Source organism: Eupeodes corollae, chromosome 2 (genome assembly GCF_945859685.1).
Source record: "Eupeodes corollae chromosome 2, idEupCoro1.1, whole genome shotgun sequence".
NCBI classification, from domain to species: Eukaryota; Metazoa; Arthropoda; class Insecta; order Diptera; family Syrphidae; genus Eupeodes; species Eupeodes corollae.
The window spans coordinates 59,557,644-59,578,581 of NC_079148.1; the positions used below are offsets into that span (position 1 = coordinate 59,557,644).

At 33.2% G+C, this 20,938-nt stretch overlaps 2 protein-coding genes across 7 annotated transcripts in view; one reads left to right on the forward strand and one right to left on the reverse strand.

Annotated features, from left to right (window-relative positions):
- The window catches only part of LOC129944944 (uncharacterized), a 112,066-nt gene that overhangs the window by 45,759 nt on the left and 45,369 nt on the right, over positions 1-20,938 (forward strand). The window contains exons 8-9 of the mRNA XM_056054604.1: positions 4,103-4,332; positions 6,393-6,498. Of these exons, the coding sequence (XP_055910579.1) occupies positions 4,103-4,332; positions 6,393-6,498 (336 nt within the window). The remainder of the gene's footprint in view (positions 1-4,102; positions 4,333-6,392; positions 6,499-20,938) is intronic.
- LOC129944190 (mothers against decapentaplegic homolog 3) lies at positions 8,086-15,780 on the reverse strand. 6 transcript variants are annotated; one of them, XM_056053443.1, is made up of 3 exons: positions 15,652-15,780; positions 15,287-15,589; positions 8,086-10,066 (listed from the first exon to the last, which is right to left on the reverse strand). In XM_056053443.1, the coding sequence occupies exon 3, from the start codon at positions 9,855-9,857 to the stop codon at positions 8,526-8,528; it is 1,332 nt and encodes a 443-aa protein (XP_055909418.1). In that variant the 5' UTR covers positions 9,858-10,066; positions 15,287-15,589; positions 15,652-15,780; the 3' UTR covers positions 8,086-8,525. The 6 variants fall into 6 exon arrangements, with proteins under 6 accessions (XP_055909418.1, XP_055909417.1, XP_055909416.1 ...); XM_056053442.1 differs by having other exon boundaries at positions 8,086-10,080; XM_056053441.1 differs by having other exon boundaries at positions 8,086-10,083.

Consider the following 20,938-nt stretch of genomic DNA (forward strand, 5'->3'; position numbering starts at 1 on the left):
AATTTTTTCCAATAAATAAATTAAACGTCAAAATTTCGCAAGCAATTATTATACCGGGCAATTAAATTGAGAACGAAAAGAGTGGAGAATTGTACTAAAAAATGTAGTACAGCTATCGACTAAAATGACACATTACGTTGTTCAGCAGCGTACTGAAAAACGAAAAGCACAGCGAAATTTTTCGTTTATGATTTCGTCATGTCATTTTTGTATGGGAAATTTCGTTTCGCATCAGCAGCGTACTAGGCTTTATAAGTTAACATTAAAAACTCAGAGTTCTTTTTAGAATTATTTTTTTATTTGATAAAATGTTTCGAGTTACTTTATTTTTGTTCAATAAAAACATAAAAACAACAAAAAAATGCCTTTTTTTAAGACAAGTCCAAAACTGCCCCATGTCTGTCCAAAAGTGCCTTCCCAGAGGGGTTGATTGGAACACTTGGAGACATTTTTTAAAATATTTATATATATACAAATATGAATCAAACAAAATGCATACCGTATCATAATTATATAGGTAAAACCATAAACAACGATAATTTTCAGGATTCGAAAAAATACACCGTGTTTTAAGAAAATTAGAGCGCTTTTAGCAAAAACTGTCTAAGGTGCCCCCCTCCCCTACAATAAAATCGAATAGCTTTGGAAATTAAAACAAACGTAAGTCAATAAATATGTTAATATTTTCGATACCCGAGTGCAGAAATGATATGTACAGTGGTGAATACGAAAATAGCAGTAGCTACAAAATTAAAGAAACAGAATTTCTACATTTTCAATAACAACCTGATAGCACTGTCCCTTGGCATAGAATCTACCAAACGTTTGCAAGGCTCATCGTCATACCATGAGCGATGAACCACGGTGTTTACCTATTTTCGTCGTGTGTTGTGGTAGGTATTCAGTAATCGGGGTCCATGTAACAAGCTGCACGATCCGACATACAAATCAACTTTAGAATCATTCATCTATGAAATATTTCGACATTTTTTCACTGAAAAGGAAGAACACTTTTTACCGAACTACAGTTTGTTCTTTTGATTTTTTGTAAGTAAAAGTGTTTTTCATGGACTTAGTGCTTGTAATTTTGTTTCAATAATCTTCTTCGAACGATCATGTTACCGACTTTCAAAATAAGCTCGAACTTTTTAGGTTCAAGGTTAGCTAGTCTCGCAATCATTTTATCATTCTTGCAAGGCTTTTTCCACCGTTTCAGATGCTTTAATAAATGTTATAGCATTGGCTATCATTTTGGCAGATCATGAACAAATACGTTTGATTTCATAACATGATTTTGATTCTCTGAGTAGCAAAAAAATCAAATTTCGTTGCTCAGTGTTGCAATGCTTACCACAAACCACTTTTTTTATACAAGAAGGATACCGTTATTGGAAAATCTAATTTCCGGTTAAAAATATTTGCTAAGAGAAACCCACTTATTTTAATGTTATTTTTGAGAGAATTTTTCAATTAAACCTCTAAAATATCAAATATCACTCTGATGTTGAGTGTATCTACTATTTTTAATGAGTTAGTTCAGAACTAAGTGTATAACGAAATTTTAATTTTATAAAACTACTGATATTTTCTTTTCACAGCTGTATGTATTTTTTGTTTCAAAAGATTATAAAGCTGAATTATTCTTAGTTCTGTTCTGTAAATCTTCAGGATAACAATGTTAGAAATAAAATAAAATGGCAGAAAATATTTCAATTTATCTTTATGAAAAATTAAATTAGTGATACGTTCGATGTCATTTTATAAGATTAGAGCACTATACACTACATCAAAAATTGCATGTACAGCAATTGAAAATAAATGGGTTTCCCTTACAATATGAACTTCCTACCACAAATCTGAGCTTATTGACTCCATAATAATTTATAAAATTATGATATACCTATAATAGGAAATGCAACAAAACTGCAACAAAATGTTCCAGCTTTGCCTCATGGTTTTTTTTACCGTTTGTAGAATTTTCCCAGGAATGTCAAAAAATTGCTCGTACATCAAACACTGCTCTCTTCTCTAACAAAATGGAAATAACGGTTCTTTTTGAAATTTAAATTGTGTATTGTAATGATATTGAGAGATCTAAGCTCAGTATGCCGTGGTGTATTGATCTTTCTAATTGTTTTTTTTTTTTTTTTTAATTTGCTTTTAAAAATAGAGGCTTCTCATCAAAAAGTACTTCTTGAAGTAAGAAAACTGATTTTTAAACTTAAAAACGAAGGAAAAAGTAGACCACGGTCTACAGTTCATTATGTATTGAAAAATTGTTTGAAAAATAAAAGCTTTGAAATTGCCCCAGGAAGAGGTCGAAAGAAAGTACTAGACGCTTATATGGAACGAAAAATTGAAAGAAGGGTAAAGGCTGATCCCAAGTTAAGTGCTCCTAAAATAGCTGCTGACATTCAAGCAAATGATAGAATATCGCTTAACCCTCAAACTGTTCGGAACTTTCTACATTCAAAGGGTACAAAAAAAAACCTATATTTCAAAAGCAAACATTTCAAAACGCTTGAACTTTGCGAATGCATACATTTGGAAACCAGATGATGTTTGGAAGAATGCGCTTTTCCTTGAGAGAGCAAGTTTTTAATGTCTTTGGGTCGGACGGTGGCAGATTTGTGTGGAGGAAACCAAACACAGCATTAGATGTGACGAATTTGCAATCAACGGTGAAACATAGAGGCGGAAATTTTATGGTCTGGAAATTTAGTTTTTATAGAAACAACAATGGATAAAAACAACTCTTCAATTTCACAAATTTGGCATTATTTAGGTGTCACATGAAGCTTTATTTTATAAAGAAAGTTTAATATATTTACATACATATATGTGAGTAAAATCGGTACTTTATTTATTTTAAATACTTTCTGAGAAATATCCAAGCCTTCAGTGGAAAATATTGCTAGAATTCTGAAAAACTGAAATTTCGATGATATATCAGCCAGAACAGTGTCGGGCTTATAAAAGCCATGTGCGTCAAAATTTTACTGTGAGCTTAGGGACATGTCGGTACAATTTTATCAATCTATCTCAAGCCGACTCATTTTTTTAAATATTTTCATTTTAAGGTTACATTCAGCGATGAGTTTCCTCTTGAAGCAGTAACTAGATATTAAAAAAAATTGTTCAACGAAGCAAGAATGAACGGTTTTTAGATTTGCCGCGTTGTTCTCAAGGTCAAACGTCCACCAAGTGTTATGAATTAAAGCTGCACAACGAAAGCAATTTATTTCTTAAACTAACGTATTAAAATCAGTTTTAGCGTCACACTTGGGTAGTCTAAGGTTCCGAAAGAACAATATGTATATATACTTTCATGTCACGAGTAAGTATACATTGTTTGGACTCCTTGAAACTTAACGTACTGCCTTGGGCAGGAAATTCGCCAGACCTTAAACGCATTGTTGTTGGAGTTTTTTAAAAAGGTATAACAAAAGAGTTGATGATTTGAAAAAAAAAACATTGAGAATATGTGAGATTATTAGTAGGACTCGAAGATCAGATTCAATAATAAAAGCCTAGTCAGACTGACCCACAAAATACTAACGAATGTTACGGTTAAGACCCCCTCTTTACAACCAACAATTTTGAAACACTAGAACTTAATGGAAAATATAAAAAAAAGATTAGTGTTGTTTGTTGTAACATAAAATACTGGTAAAAATGTCAAATGTCGAATAATAGGCTTTGATTTAAATTTCTCTTAACGTGAAAGCAAGAATCGACATGTCTTTAGACATTATAAATAATTTCTTTGGTTGAAAGCTATTTTGAAGTTATTTGGTCAACTTTTGGGCCTTGTGTTTTTTGTTTCAATCTGTTTTGTGTCCTTGCGAAAGTAAAAGGTTAGTGAAAATTTAAAGTTTTGGCAAATTTCTGAATTACCAGTTCTGTTAAATACATTTTTCACCAAAGATCAACATTGTAAATAATTCACATTACGAAAATTGTTTTTTGCTCCTTGTAAGTGGTCTACAAATGTGGTGTACTCAATTGAGTACACTGGCCAAAACCGTGCTAATTTTTGTTCTCACGGAATTTGCAGAGAAATTACTTTTTCATCAATAAACGACAAAAGCTTTTATGGCAGGCGCTACGCTGTTGATGATATTCCAAATGATGGTAATGAAGTAGATGTAGTGGTTATTCCACCGGATGTTGATATACAAACGGACGAGGAAGATTTATGTGAGGATGACTTACTTGACTCCCATATTCCTGTTGACATACCAGGAGCAGTAGAGGTTGAAGTCACCGATGAATTTGCCAGTGAAGACGATATCCCACTTGCTTGGCTAAGGGATGAAAGCTCAGCGAGAGGTAAGTTTCAAAATAATGCTCCTGAATGATCAAAGCATGTGGTTCATGCCAATGAAATGGATTAAACTTTTGACTATTTGGAAAATTTAGCAAAAATAAATGAAAAAATAGCATTAGAAAACCATCCGTGAACATTTTTTTAATGATGAGGTAATGAACTTGATTGTTGAGCAGAGCCAATTATATGCACTGGACCAAAACTGTCTTACGTTCATGTTTACAAAAGATCTAAGAAAATTTGGTGCCATAATGCTTTTCTCAGGATATCATTCATTGCCTCAAGAAAATTTGTATTGGCGCCTAACGCCATGTTCCGCAATCGCTTCAAGGAAATCAAGCGTTTTATATATTAGGCCAACAATGCATGAGAGCGATAAAATGGCGATGGTTCGACCATTGATAAAAATCATTTGCAATAACTATCAAAAATTGGGCTTTTTTCATTACAAACTATAGATTGATGAGGCTATGATCAAATACTTTGTTCACCATTCCCCAAAGCAATTTATCCGTGGAAAGCCTGTCCGTTTTGGCTATAAGAAGTGGAAGTTGTGCAGTAGCGATGGATATTCTATAACTTTGACATACGAGTTGGATTGAAAAGTTTCCGGCCTGACCAAGAAAAACAACGTATTTAAGAATTTTTTTTTATTTCTCAACATAATCTCCTCCAAGGCTGATACATTTCACATAGCGGTGTTCTAGTCTAGTAATGCCATCTCTAGAGACTGATTCATCAAGCTCCTCAAAATACCCATTTACAGCTTCGATTACTTCTTCATTGTCCGCAAATCTCTTACCACCAAGCCATTTTTTGAGGTTAGGAAACAGATAATAGTCACTCGGGGCTAGGTCTGGAGAGTAGGGAGGATGCGGCATCAATTCAAACTTCAGATCGTTGATTTTAGCCATCGCAACGATTGACTTGTTTTTGGTCGGCTGTTAGCAAACGCGGCACCCATCTTGCGCAAAGCTTTTGCATATGCAAATGTTGGTGCACAATATTTTGCGCACGTTCATTTGACATCTTACAGGTCTTATCTATCTCATGCACTTTTAATCTGAGATGCTCACACGACCCTTTTTAAACTCGGAAACCCACTGCTTAATTGTTGAATATGATGGGCAGGATGTCCCCAGTGTTGAGTTCATCTCTTCTTTGATTTCCTTCGGCTTTAACCCCTTCAAATAGAAGTATTTGATGACAGCACGATTTCCAACTTTTCCATTTTAAAAAAAAACACAGAGGCGCCTTGTTCAGTGTGCTCTCAAAACTAAACTAACATGGCGATCGGGCGGAAACTATAGCTACAAGCTATCTAAAGATGGTACTATAGAACGCCACCTCAAGGTAGGCCTAGTGGCGCCATCTCTTGGTCAGGCCGGAAAATTTTCAATCCACCCTCGTATATTGCGGTGCCATAAATGTAATTTCAAGCAATAAGTGTTTAGGTGAAGTAGTAAAAAGGCCAAGTGACCACATCATTTTTTTGACAATTATTTTACCAGCCGTGACCTTATGGCTATGTTACGCAAAAAAGGATTTTGCGCAACAGGTACGGTTCGTGTCAATAGAACAAACAAATTTCCATTGAAGTCCTTGAAGACGGTAATGAAGGCCAATCGTGGTTTCATTATAAATTCGACAAAAAAAAAACATTGTGTTCGCGCGGTGGAAGGATAATGCTGTTGTTACAGTTACAACAAACTACAACACCCTGGAACCTCTTGGAAGAGGCAAACGATGGTCAGCAGCAGTAAAAGAGAGGGTAGTCATTCCACAGCCAAAACCATTAGTGGCATACAACAAGGGTATGGGCGGGGTCGATCTTCATGATAAATTTGTGAACAATTACAGAATCAAAATAAAGGGTAAGAAATGGTTGTGGCCATTGTTCATACATACGATCAACTCAATGGAGGTAAATGCTTGGCGACTTCATTGTTTGCAAACCAAAGAAAACCGCAATCTACTTTCATTTGTCAGAACCATAACGAGGAATTATTTACATTTCGGGCCATCAACAAAAGCACCAAATAAGCCATAAATTTATTTACAGTGAAGGACGACATTTCCCCAAAAAAAATCAAAATCAACTGCGATGCCGGATATGCCACAGCAGAGTTCGATGGATATGTGAGAGCTTCAAAATATTTCATAACTAGGCAAGTGAGTACACACCTTTAAATACCAAACTAAACTAAAAAAAAAATTTTAAGTGTATTTTTGGTCAAATAAAGAACTCATATAACAGGATTTTAAGGTTTTTCATTTATCATTATGTTTAAGGAGCTTGGTATTTAATGGGTTAATACCGTCCTAATTTAATATGTAATTGGAGTTATTCCTTCCTTAAGTAGAGCAACACAAAGAAAATGGTCACAGTAATAAATAAAATAAGGGATTGAAGTGTGTCGCTTACCTTAATTTAAAAGACTATCCATGTTGTATGTTAACCTTTTTTCATAACGTTCCACCTTGATAAGTTTAGAAAAAAATAAGTGCATTGAATTATATCCGTGCATTTTTAACTGTGTAAAAATATAAACTATTCATAGTTATCTAAGAGTCGTTGCCTTAAATATAGCTCATACACACATTTAAAAGAAAAACATTTATGTGTTTAATTTTATTGGATATTTATTACATATTTATCTTTTTTTAATCATATTGATATTAATATTAAATATTAAAAATAATAATTTTAATAATAATTAAAGAACGCAGATCATTAAAGTATGTTTATGTAGACAATAATTCTTCTTTAATGAGAAAATCTTTCTCTTAGTTTTCTTTTTTATTATTTTTTTGTTTGTATATTTTTATTTCTTAAATTAAATTGTATTTTTTTTTTAAATTTTACCCTTAATATAATGTTAATTTATTTTTAAATAAAAAGAAATAAAAACAAAAACATTGCGAGTCCGAATGAAATTATTACATTATATGCTAAAAAATAGAAGAAATAAATCTGATATTCATAAATGACTGGATTTACACATGAATTATAAAGAAATACAGAAAAAAGAAAGCTTATAGCCGACATTATTCACTTAGAAAGTTCACAGTTTTGTTATTTATTAACTTACATTTTCTAGATAGAGTACTTTGTACTCTTGTTTTATAAAAACAAAAGACCTAATTGATTCTTAAAGATTATGTTTTAATAGTTAAATAATATTAAATTTTAAAATAAGCAGCTAGCGACATAGGTGTTTTTATTAATTCGTCAGAATGAGGGATCGATTTACCATGTGTATAAAAATCATGAAGCTTAGCTTCCAAATTAAGAACACTTCAAATTTTATGAATTCTTATCATCAAAAGAAGAGAATAATTTTCTTTAGAACTTCAAAACCACATTAGTTGAACAAAAATAACCATGTAACCTTATCTTAAAATTAAATTCATAACCAGGGAGCTGTGATTATTTAGTGTCAAAATAAGTTTCTTAAATTTAATTTAAGTTTTATTTTGGAATAACATTAATTAAAAAATCATTTATGTAAATGCTGTCGAGAAATCTGAATTTCAATTCTAAGAATTTTCTTTGTCAATTGATTGTAGACGTTTTCGTTTAATCCTTCAGTTTCTGGCCTCTGTCATCACACAAAAGTTCTAGTAAATTGCCGATAAACAAACATTTTCATTCTTTTTTAATTAATTAGGCACCTTTATAAGGATTCCTAGATATTATCCGATAAACACAAAGCTGTGTTATTGTGTAAATCGAACATTTTACAAATTGTTCCATCCCTGCAAACTGACAAACTTAGCTATTCTACATTTCACCTTGCATTTAACATTTATAGCATTTTATTGTTGCGAGCTTTTTTTAACGAAAACAAAACAAACAAAGTTTGTTTACAAAACATTAAACTAAATCAAAAGAACATAAACAAACATAATGATTCACAATTAAAATAATAAACAAAAATTATATGTTATGAAATATAATAAATTTGTTTGTAACAAAATACAAATATTTAAAGACTTCTTATAGAGTCATTATCGGTCCATTTTTGTTTTTGTTTTGTTTTACTTGCTCACAAGAAATATTCAAAGTGTACAATACATGATACGTTCAATTAATGTTATTTTTCTTTTATTATTTATTTGGGGTTGCTTGTGTGTGTGTGTGTTTTTTTTTTGTTTATTTTAAATTTATATTATTAAAAAGAAAACTAAGTATTTATGACATTGAACTGCATGGTAAACGCGGCGATCCCATTTGCGTGAGAACACGGTCCAGCCATTGTAGAGGACCATTCAAATGCAATTCAATCCAACAAGGTGTTGAGGTGACCGTTTGACGGCGATACTCAGCTCCCCAGCCTTTGACGAAAGACATTCGTATGGTGCACATGCGAGTCAACTGATAAACTGCTTCAAATCCCTGTGACACCGATTGTGAGAGTAACGCTGCAAATTCTTGGTTATTGAAAATCTTTAAGTTACACCCCGGTGGTATTTTGCAAACTGTTGCCGGATGCCATCCGTAGCGTTGGTTACAATTTGGACTCTGTACAAAAATACTTGAATCACTCAGACACTCAGCAAATACTTCACCTCCAATGTAGTACAACCGTACTCCCTTGCCAATGTGCCGCCGCGTCTGTTCAACAACTTCGTTGCGATTGACATTCGACAAGAGTCCCAAGCAGAAGCGTTCTGAGTTTGATGGGTCGGTGAAGCCGTCAACTGTGATCGATGGCTGAGATGCATGGAAGGTCTCACCTACTCGTGTGTTTAGCTCATAGTAACTTATTGAACACCAGAAGGCCGGCTCGTGATACATTACGGGCGCAGCGTCGACTGGCGGTGTTAGACGTGACATATTCATATTATCGTTCTGATCCATTGGATCACCGTCCTCTGACATATAGCCGGGTGGTGGAGTTCCGGTATTTGGTATACTGCTACCAACCGAGAGAGTGCCACCGCTAGAGTCCATAATGGTGGCGTTACACGGCATTTGCTGACCCAATGCGGTTGCTTCCATGTACGGCGGTGTCAGAGAGTTGCTTCTTATTGCATTGTAGTCTGTGTTGTTGGGTATTTGATTGCTATGGTTGTCCAACGGATAATCTGCAATTGAATCAGGTGGTGTTGGCAGCGATTTTGGTACTAAAATTGATAGTTCGACTTTTTTGTAGTGATACGGATTAATACAGATCTCGTCTTTTTTATACTGATAAGCAAATTCACAGTGATCGAGGGCTTTTAATTCATTTTGTGATTGTAAATCAGGCCAACGCCAGAGTCGACAATAAATCACGTGTGGCAGTCCTTTACGAAGATTTTCTGAGCCTGTTGTTGGCTTACTCCGAGGTATGGTAACACACTTGGTGTTGCAATTTTGTGTTGAAATGGCTTTCTCAAGTTCTTCTAGAGCATTTGATTTTTTTAATTTTTTGACAAGATTTTTGACAGCTTTTTCTGACCACTTGCCTTCGACTGAGTCTTCGTTGCCTTTTTTTAATGCTAATAATCTTTTAACAATTTGTGGAGTAAATGGCAACATTTCAATATGAACAAACCGGGGGTTGGGTCTTATTTAGGTGGCACGCTTTTTTAGCGGCTTATTTTGTTTGTCTTTGTTGTATTTTGGTTGATTTTCAATATATTTATAAGCTGTATTTTTTTTTGTTTTTATTTTATTTTGTATTAATAGAGATGACGACGAGAGATGAGATAGATGGCAATTGGAAGTTGAAGAACAATTGGAGTATGCTGATAATAAAAACCTACTATAGATTAACATAATAATAAGTAAAAAGTTGTGTGTTTTTTTTAAGCAAATAAATGCTTAAGAGTTATAATATGAAAGGAACTGGAAGGAAATAAGTTGTTAAATGAAATAACAAAAGTAACTTAGTGTTTCACATGAACAAAATTATTTTGTATTAGTTTTTATGAGTTTAAATGAGTTAAGCAATACTAAAAGATTTATTTAAACTAAATGCATGATTGAAAAAATAACATAAGAAATGTGATCAATTATTTAAGGCCAATTAAGTAATGGGGTTTTCACTTGGATTTTAACATTTTTAAACTTTCACTGTGGACATTTTGGCCACCTTTAAACCGATGGTCAAACCATTAATGTGAAAACATTCAGATCGAAACAAACATATGGTGCACAAGGTTGGGGTTTCGGTTTTTTAATGAGGTAGATAAGTTTCAGCAATATCTTATAAAGAAAACTTTAAAACTGCTAGGATGCACGCCAATCTATGCCTTAAACCTAGAAAGCAGTGCTGTAGATATTAATACACCCTAGAGCTAGACATGTCCAAAGAACTATCTTTAATTAAAGCTAAGAAAGGTTACCATTTCTACAAAGAAACTAATTCTGGTTGAAAGAACTAAATGACATTGGTTCCATGAATGATCTACATTAAGTTGAAAAGGACTTGATCACGGGAAGAACGGACCTTTAAATGTCTTAACTTTTTGAATTGTCTTAGACATGAAGAAAGCGATATTATAAAGAGTGAATAAGAAAAGCACACGCATCTATAGACTCTTAGACTTTTCAAGAGGTCCAAGATTCCACCCGAAAAAAAAAACCTTTTTTTTCAATTCACCTATTGTGAGGTTCGGGCGAAAAAAAGTCATGTTCGAAAGATTTATTGTGAGCACTCAATTCGGGCGAAATGAAATGTCACTTGGCTCTAAAATTTCCACTTCATTTTTAGAGGCGAACAGAAAAACAACAAATAATGATGTAAGTTATTAAATTTAATAAGTGTTAAAAAATAAAGTATGATGAATTTCTAAATAGCTGGATTTGAAGTAGAATAGCTGGATTTTCAAACTGACTTCGAATTCTATTTGAAAGATATATACAGCTGTGGACAACTAATTAGAAACATTACTTGCTTTTCATTTCCACATTCACTGTGACTAGAATAGCGGTATCCAAAACGGTGTAATGCCATCGTTATTACATAATTGTTTGAAAAAGCATCATTTGTGCATAAGTCTTTGCAAAGTACACAATAAAATCAAGGTAGAGTGTAAAAGGTGTTCGTTTCAACTGGTCACCTAATTAGAAACAGTTAAATTACATTTGATTTGGGCGAAATAAAAATAATCTTTTTATTTGGCATTGGTAAGTAAAAAATTCTGAATTGTCTGCAAATGTTTTTAAAGAATAATTTTTAAATCTTGGAGGTAATTACAATGGGAAAAAGTAAAGAGTTGTGATCCTCCCACAAGAAAAGCGATTCTTGAGCTTTGGAAGCTTAAAATGTCCTAGAGAGCAATTGCATCTCAAATGAACTGTTCTGTAAAGAAAGTTTTCAATGCAATTAAGCATTTTCAAAATTTCGGGACTGTTGAAAATGTACTTTGTAAAAAACGGGCCCATAAGACAAGCTGCCAAATAGATCAAGCAATTAGTAGACTGGCCAAAAATAAGCTCTACAGAGATACAACGCCAACTCTAGGTTGCATTCGATGTCCCGATAGGGCCACGCACAATCTAAAGAAGATTGGTGGAAGTTGGGTTGCATGGTCGTGTTTCTCGGAAGAAACCATTAGTAAGCGCAAGGTAACGTAGACTTAGAATAGAGTTCGCATGATCACACGCCAACTGGACAACAAACGAATGGAAGTACATACTCAGCCCTATCGAGGTAACCGTCGGAGCGGAACTTTGTCCGCAACGCATCCTTTTTCGGAGATCGAATTCCGGTTTAAGGTAGCTGTCATCGGAAGGAATTTTACATACATGAGACGACGCAATTGTAGTACCCGTAGCATGATGGCTAGTGCGTTGGACTGTCATGCAAGGAGTCTGGGTTCAATCCCTGCCTGTGCCACCTTAATTAAAAAAAAAAAAAAAAAAAAAAAAAATAATTTTCGCGGGTACTGCCTCTTGCGAGGAATTGACAAATCCTTCAAGAGTAATTCTTGTCATGAAAAAGTGCTTTCTCAAAAACTAGCCGTTCGGATTCGGCCCAAAATTGTAGGTCCCTTCCATTCCTGACAACAGTACTCGCACACAGGAATGGTTGAGAGTTGTAAGTCACTAGGCCCTGGTTCACAACGGACTGTTGCGCCACCCCATTTGATTTGATTTGAGACGACGCAATACGATGGATATAAATTTCAGGCAGAGATGTGCAAATTAAACAATATATCGAAAATGCGATATACTTTCGATAATATTTTATAAAATAAAGACAATAAGCGTTTTAAACCATGAAAAATTGGTAGCAGAACGTAAATTATTGCTTATAAAAAGTATTTTTTTCCATTATAATGCGCTAGCATTTTTAAGACATGTAATTAGATGCAACGATCAAAACTATCGAATAAAGTTCCCTCCCTATTTCAAACATGTTTTTGTTTCCATTTGAAGTGTCAAAGAAAAAGAATAAATAAAAAAAAAACTGTTGAAACATAAGTTTTATTAATTTATTTGACTTTATACAAGCAATAAGAAATGGATAGTGTTGGTTTATTCTTTGACGCTGAATCCAATGAGCTAAGGGCGCAAAATAAAGAAAATAGGAGAACATTGCAAAATGAAAGTAATATACGTGAACTATCTGACGCGGCGTAAGTAAACTTATCGTCTAATCTAATTCTTATCTTCTTTTAATTTTCCGATTCTCTTCCAGATTCAAGAAAAACTTTCGCCTGAATAAAAATGCGTTTGCTTTTGTTTTGGAGCACATTCAACGCAAATACAAAACAAATAATCGGTCTAATTGTGTCACTCCGGAACATAAATTAGCAGCTTACCTCAGATTTTTTGCCGAGGGAAACTCCCAACATGGTGTTGGAAAAGATTTCTTACTTACATAACTATTTTTTAAAAAAAGAAAACACTTTCTGCAACAAGAACTTGTCGGAGGACTTCGGAAAATTGTGTTTGTATCTATCAAGAATAAAACCAAACAATCGCAAAGCATCGCATGCAAATTGCATGCGTTTAATTTTGTCAGAGAGAATGTCCGATTAGCTGATCGGACAACTACCTTGAAGCAAAATGTCTCCGATTCGGAGGAAATTGGAGAGTATTCCGCTCCGACGGCTACCTCGATAGGGCCGAGTGTAAAGTGACGATACTAAAATAAATATTATCGGCCAAGATGGTGCACGTTATGTCCAAAGGCCAAAAGGAACAGCGTTTCACCCTAAATACGTTTTGCCAATAATTAAGCATGTAGGCGGCTCGCTTAACGTTTGGGGTTGTTTCTCGTGGTGTGGAGTTAACCCAATCCATCGAATCGATGGAACGCTGACAGCCGTTAAATACATTGACATTCTTAAGGAACGATTAGTGGATTGGGCCGATGAAAACATGCCAGTGATATGGAAGTTTCAGCAAGACAACGACACCTAGCACACTGCTGGAATTACGAAACAGTTCTTTAGGGACCAATCGATAACAGTTCTGGAATGGGCATCATCAAGTGCAGACCTACATCCGATAGAGCATCTTTGGGCAGATGTTAAAAGAGCTGTTGCTCTCAAAAATAACACCAACAATGATGTTCTTTCGAAAGCATTAAAGATAATAATAAGCAGCTTGGAACGCTATACCCGTAGAGCAGTGCAGTCGGCTTATTTCATCAATGGAACGAAGATGTCGGGAAGTTTTGAAGCAAAAAGGTTTCGCAACAAGGTATTTAAGATAAATATAAGGTAAATGATGTTATAAAGTTATAAATTTTATAATAAGATATGATTTTTCTCTTTTCGCAGAAACTGAATAATGAAATAAATGTTATGTTTGGGAAACATTGTTTTAAGTTTAAAAAATATATTTTATAAAAACAAATATAAAAAAAAAAAACAAAAAAAAATACAGATACTGCTTGAAAAGTGAATTCAATTTGTGTTTCTAATTAGTTGTCCACAGCTGTTACTAAAATACGTCACATGAATTAATATTTGATTCCTTTTTTTCTGTTTCTTATAAATCATAAATTATTTCAAATATATTTCGCAGAAAAGTTATTTCAATTATATTCGAAAAAATATTTAATAGTCCATATTGAATATGAAGTGGCAAGCTGGACAAAAAAATTTAACTTTTAAATATGATTCATAGATTTAATCACACACAGCGGCGTATACGTAATTTTTGCATTTCAAATTAGTTGTGCTAAGTACCAGGCGATACTTTTTATTTAAAAGAAAATTTAGATTTTAAGCAATTTTTCGCAAATAGAAAGTAAAGAAGTTTTACGGGATTTATCTAAGGAATCATTCCACACTACTTCATTCATTAAAACTGCAGAAATAAACCCTCACTCTATTTACATTATTGAAAGCTTTCTTCGGATTGCAAGTGGAATCTTATTACTATGATGGAATGAAAGATGAGAATGAATGTTGTAATAGCATTAGATAGTCAGTGCATTTAAAACCGAACAAACGATTTAATAAAAGTTTTTAACCTAATAACAAACTAAGCCACCATCAGGAATAATATCCTTAAGAGTATCCTGCAGGAGACTAATTTGAAGTAGGTTTACCTGTGAACAATATATAGCTTTCTACATAACATATAAATAGCATTAGTCTGGTTTTCATGCAGGTATACTTTAAAGGCAACAAAACTTAAAAATTCATAATTAGTACAAAAATTGAATTATCAAGAATTTTCTATAAAATCTCATTTATGTCGTTATTGTAGGCATTATCAAGACTGTGAATGAACAGAAATACTATCACCCAGTCCAATTTGTCACACCCACCGCCCCCAATCTTCTTTACTTGGATTTGGATTCTAACATAAAGCAAAAGCATACATTCGATCTATTATACCTATGCATATAAAGTATAGAGAGGAGAGAAAAGAGCAAATGGAAATAGCCATGCTATAAAAAACAAAAATAAAACAAAAATTACAAAATATTGGGATGATGTTTATGAATTATTTATCTTACAGCCAAAAATGGAAAATCTTTTGGAGCTCACCTCGATTACCTTCTTTTCGCAAAAAAATCCCTTTAGTCAAAATTATGCTTTCAATTGTACCCTTACGTCGTCCAATAACTCTCTTCTCTAGACATCAATGGAGTCTCCTATGTGCATAAATATGTATTTTATTTTTTGTTTTGTCTGCTGACCTTTTAGACTTTTTTTTATTTTCGCCGTCGTCGTCGTCGTTGCCTTTGCTTTTGCTTTTGCTTTTGCCGTTGCCGTCACCGTCACCTTCTTCGTAGTCCTAGTTGGATTTGGATTCTTTGTCTGCTGATGGTTTGTCACCAATTTATACAAATTCAAGACCTACAATACAATAAGACACTCATAAACTATGACAGGGCGGATATTAAACTTAACAAATTTACCATCAAATAAACAATTTAAGAACTTGAAAAATTATAGATAAAAAAGTTATTTTCAACGAAAAAAATTAACTTCGTCGCTAATTAAAAATGGGAAATGTCAGACACACGACCAAGTAACGAGTCTTATGGCTAATTTAACGTGTTGATAAGTTGCTATAAAATGCTGAAAACAATTCACAATAGAGGGTTGAAAGATTTGTTTGCATTCGATACTTTTATTTCAACTAGGTTCGTTCAGATAATTATGCAATTGGAATATGATTTTTTAGTAGAAGATTTTATTTTTAGAGCTTATTCCATTTTCTGAATGGCGTTGCAATCGCTGTCAGTTTTCTAGGAATGATCTATAAATAATGGAAAGTTATAAGATTTGGACACTTTTTATTTCTAAGATTTTTGAAAATGTTCTCAGATAGATGGACAGAGCAGGAAAATGAAATAATAACACATTTGACTATTTTATAATAAGATATGATTTTTCTCTTTGTTTCTAATTAGCTGTCCACCAATAAACGCTGTGTTTTCGCAGAAACTGCCTTATGAAATAAATGTTATGTTTGGGAAACATAAACTCTGTATTGCCATTTTTAATGTCAGATACAAAATTCTTAAGCAATCGAATCATATAAATTTAAAATATTATTCTCTGAATACTGACAAAACCAAAAGTGAAAATTATGTGTGATAAATGCTCTTTGAATTTCCGAGAAATATAAATTAACCAATTGAGATATTTTCAAAAACAATCTATTTTAAATTGCTTTTATTCGCTGTACCTTAATTAAAAATTTCAAATTATGCTTTTTCATAACCTTTGACTATATTATGAAAAACGTACTTTCAAAATCAATTTTTTTTTAACATGATCTTTTAAAATTGTGTATCAAAAATGATCGAGCGGAAACAGTCAGTCGAAGCTAATTTCATCTCTTCAAGCTTTACAAGAGATCGAAATTTGATTCAAGCTCAGTTAAGCATTGTTTTGTGATTTTCGAATCGAATTTTGAATCGAATTGTTTTTTTTTAAATTTAAACTAAAAATCAAAAAAAGTGTATTATTTAAATTAAATTAATAAAAATGTAACCATTGCATTTGCGTAGAATCAAGCATCTCATAACCGCATAATAGATTTGCAAAGTATTTTGAATTAACAAAATCTTTTGAATAAATTAGTTGTTGTTGCTGGTTTATATGTATAAAAAAAACACAAAAGATATACATATTTCTCCAGATAGGTTCCTTATGAAAAAACAGCATTAAATTTAAGTATTGGTTTTCTAATCAAGACGTATACAGATATGTAACCATTTCTTTAAAAGTAAATTTGAAAAATGCAAAAAATGCTGCATCATATGCATCCACAGGAGGGCGCTATGAGCTTCTGCTTTTGTAGACAGACATTTTATTTGTTTTGGCTCAGCTTTGCATTACCGCAGCCCGAATTCCGACTCACGTTTTTTTTTTTAATTTGATAGATATGTGCAAATAAATAACAACTATAGCAATTTTAGAGCGAGGAAGCATTTATTTCTATTTTAAATTCATTTTCAAAGTTCACTTTTGTACATACAAAACACTCAAAAATGGTTGATTTTGACATTCCTTCCCTGTTTTGTGTTCAGTCTTGCCATACTTGCTTTTTTTGTTGGGGATTTCTTTGATTTTAGTGCTCAAGTGCAAAAAGTACTTTGCATATACTAAAACCCTACAGTGATCCCAAGGAGGTTGATTTCCCTTTTACCTAGTTGTTGGTACGCCGCATTAATTCAAAAAACTTGTTTTAGGCTCAAGAAATTAAATACAAAAAATAGGGTTAAGTCCGAAAAAGCAAATATTTTTTTCTATGACTTAAACGTTTTTCCTCGCCTTAATATTTAAAACATGTTCTATTGATTTTTTTTTACAGTTAGGTAGAACTGTAAAAAAAATCAGAAGGAAATTCGTGCTGCGGTAATGGAAAGTCGCCCCCTTTGTCATCACAGTCTTAGGATCTCAACCCGATTTAGAATTTGAGACCATATCTGGAAACTCGATCCAGATCTCCAAATTTGATCTTAAAACAAAAATAAATCAATTTAATTGTAATTTGACAGATCTGGATCAAGTATAAATTGATTTATTTTACCATGAAAAGCGAAAAAAAAAACAAATTGGTAGAAAATAAAATTATTTTGGTTAAAAATGCAAAATTGCAAATACATATCGAAAATTACATTTATTTTTAAAAAATAATAAAATGTCGCTATTCGGTGGTTTAAATTTCTGAAATTGTTACAAATTAGTTGGTTAAAGAATTTTTTTTTAATATCCAGGCGCTTTCCGAGAAATAATTTTCAATAAGATTATATTCGTTTTGTTCGCTGTCAAGCCTTTGCATAATTCCCGATAGTGTGCGGATTTCATCAAGTTGACCTGCCAAATTGATGTCAATAAACTGTTTAATGAATTTTATTAGATTGTCAATTAGTAAAATAACGGAAATTCTTAAAAAAAAATTATCATGTTACTTGCATCTAACGGTCTTTCGTTTTCGTATTAGAGACGTTTAGCTTGAAGTTATAGTCTACTTTTCCCGGTGAACACACATTACTTCAAACTCTCTGGATATTGAGTGTTCGTAAAAATAGCAGTGCTTTTGATTTTATAATTGAAGTGTTAAAAGATCAGTTTTTGTATTTTTCGGTAAGTAAATATTTTAATATTCAAAGTTTCAAGTATTTGTACAAAATTAATAAATATTAGCTCAAAAAAAAAAATTGGACGGTCAAGACACTACACCGAAGAAATTCGAACACTTATTGTAAAACTGCGTTTGCAGGGAAAAACCTACCAAAATATTCAAGACATTCTAAGCTGCTTAGCAAAAATGATCAGTAACGCCTTAAAATGGCAAAATAAACCGAAAACGCGAGGCCCAAAAAGGATGACTACTGAAATAACTGACAGAAAAATTGTTCAGTTAGCAAAAAAGAACCCTTTCATAGACTCTAGGAAAATAAGAAATGGACAACTGTCTGTTAGCGCTGTCACAATACGAAGACGTCTTTTAAAAGCAAAGTTACCAGCCCGAAGTCCACGCAAGGTACCATTTTTGAAGAGATAAGGCAAACAAAATGGAGGAATGTTCTATGGAGCGATGAAAGCAAAGTCGTCCTTTTTGGGTCGTCGGGAATATGTGACAAAACCCTAAAATGCAGCAATCGATCCACGGTACACTATAAAAACAGTGAAGCGTGGTGAAGGAAAAATTATGATATGGGCTTGTTTTTCATATTAGGGGATTCGGCCTATTTATCCTATCGGGGGTATAAGGGATGCAACCGTCTATGTCAAAATTCTCGAGGAGGTTATGCTACCCTATGCTGAAGAGAAAATGCCGTTGGCTTGGGTATACCAACAAGATTATGACCCAAAGAATAGGTCATAAAATGTAAAATCATTGTTTGCGCAGAAGAAGTTATCCGTTTTGGAGTGGCCGCTCAATCTTCCGACCTTAACCCCATCGAAAATTTGTGGGGGGTGTTAAGAACGCAGTTCATAAAGCAAAACCCAAGAATTCGAAAGAATTGTGGGAAGCAATGCGTGATTCTTGGAACACAATACTAGTCGAGAGGTGTCAGGTTTTAGGGGGACTCGATGCCACATATAGATGCGAAGCAGTCATAAAAAACTGCTATTTTTATGAACACAACTGTACGTATGTATGTACCTATTTGCCCAAAGCTTTAGTTTTTGTAAACTAAATCCTTGAAGCTTCAAGTTATTTTCCTTCATTGTCTGATAATAATAAAAACCAGTACATACATTTAAAATCTACTTAAATTCATCAAATTGATTTTAGTTGAATTTTATATTCAATTTTGTTATATTTTTGTTCTTCATAAAAATTAGGATTAAACGAAATCCTTGAACTATTTTTCAATTTTAAATCCATTTTGATTGTTAAGTAAATTGTAATTCGAAAATCTCTATAGCAACGAATGGTAATGAATACGAAAATTCACAACAGGATTTAAATACCATATCAGAAAAAACATGCAACCTGCAACCAATAAAAATGGCATAAGGGTTTTTTATATTCATACTTGCTCATAATTCAAAAAACCAGAAAGTATTTGTAACCATTACCTTTTTTTAAGTTTTGAAACGAACTTAAACCACTTTTAAAATAAATTTGTTGTATTTTAACACTTAAAATAGCCCTTAGCTATTATTTCAACTTTTTAAAATTGCCTTGCTACAAATTTTGTTTCCGATATCCTTAGAACTCAAAACTTTTTAACTATTTAAATTAAACTGTAAAAACTATAAATTCTGAACACCTACAGTTGTGTTCAAAAAATGGGAGTGCCTGTTGTTTTTAGATTAAATCGTGACTCTAAAGTTGTATAATTTTTTTAAATTTATTTTTTTCTTTTGTACAAAATAGGTAATCCAGTCTTTTATTATAATGCTTAGAGACTACTTTGTTTAAAACAAATAAGGTAGTAAAAACATGAATTTTATCAAAATAAAGCCAAAACGAATTTTCCAAAATTATAGGAGTAAACAAAATAAAGTATAAAAAACTAGAAAAAATATTCAATATTACGATTTTTTGTCAGTATTTAGTGGAAAATCCTTTGTTTTTTATAATTGCTTCACATCTGCGTGGCATAGAGTTCACAAGGGAATGACAACGCTCAAATGGAATTTGGTTCCATGTTTCCTCGACTGCGTCCCACAACTGCCTCGAATTCAAGGGTCTTCGTCGAGAAACACCCTTTTTCACAACTACCCATAAATTTTCTATGGGATTGAGGTCAGGCGGCTGAGCTGGCCAGTCTATGACCTCAACCCCATTGACCCGAAACCATTCCTTGGCAGACTTACTGGTGTGTTTCGGGTCGTTGTCTTGTTGAAATACCCATTTAACCGGCATATTCCAACTCGCATAAGGCAGTATCACACTGGACATTATATCCACATAAACGCGCTGGTCCATCGTGCCAATGATTTGATGTATGGGGCCTATGTTTTACCGTTTTAATGGTGTACCGAGGCTTAAAATAGGCATTTTCTGGACGTCGGACGTATTGCCTAGAGCCAGTTCTACCGAATAAAACAATTTTGGTCTCGTCAGTCCACAAAATGTTTCACCATTTCTCTGCAGGCCAATTAGCATGGCTTCTTGCAAATTTCAAACGAGCGGCTACATGTTTTTTTGTAAGCATCGGCACTTTCCTTGACTGCGAGCGAAAAGATTGTGTTCCAACAATCGCCTTCTTCTTGTTACGCTACTTATTA

Coding starts and splice junctions, on each gene's coding strand:
- LOC129944190 (XM_056053443.1), bottom strand. CDS start 9,857: ATGTTGCCATTTACTCCACAAATTGTTAAAAGATTATTAGCATTAAAA.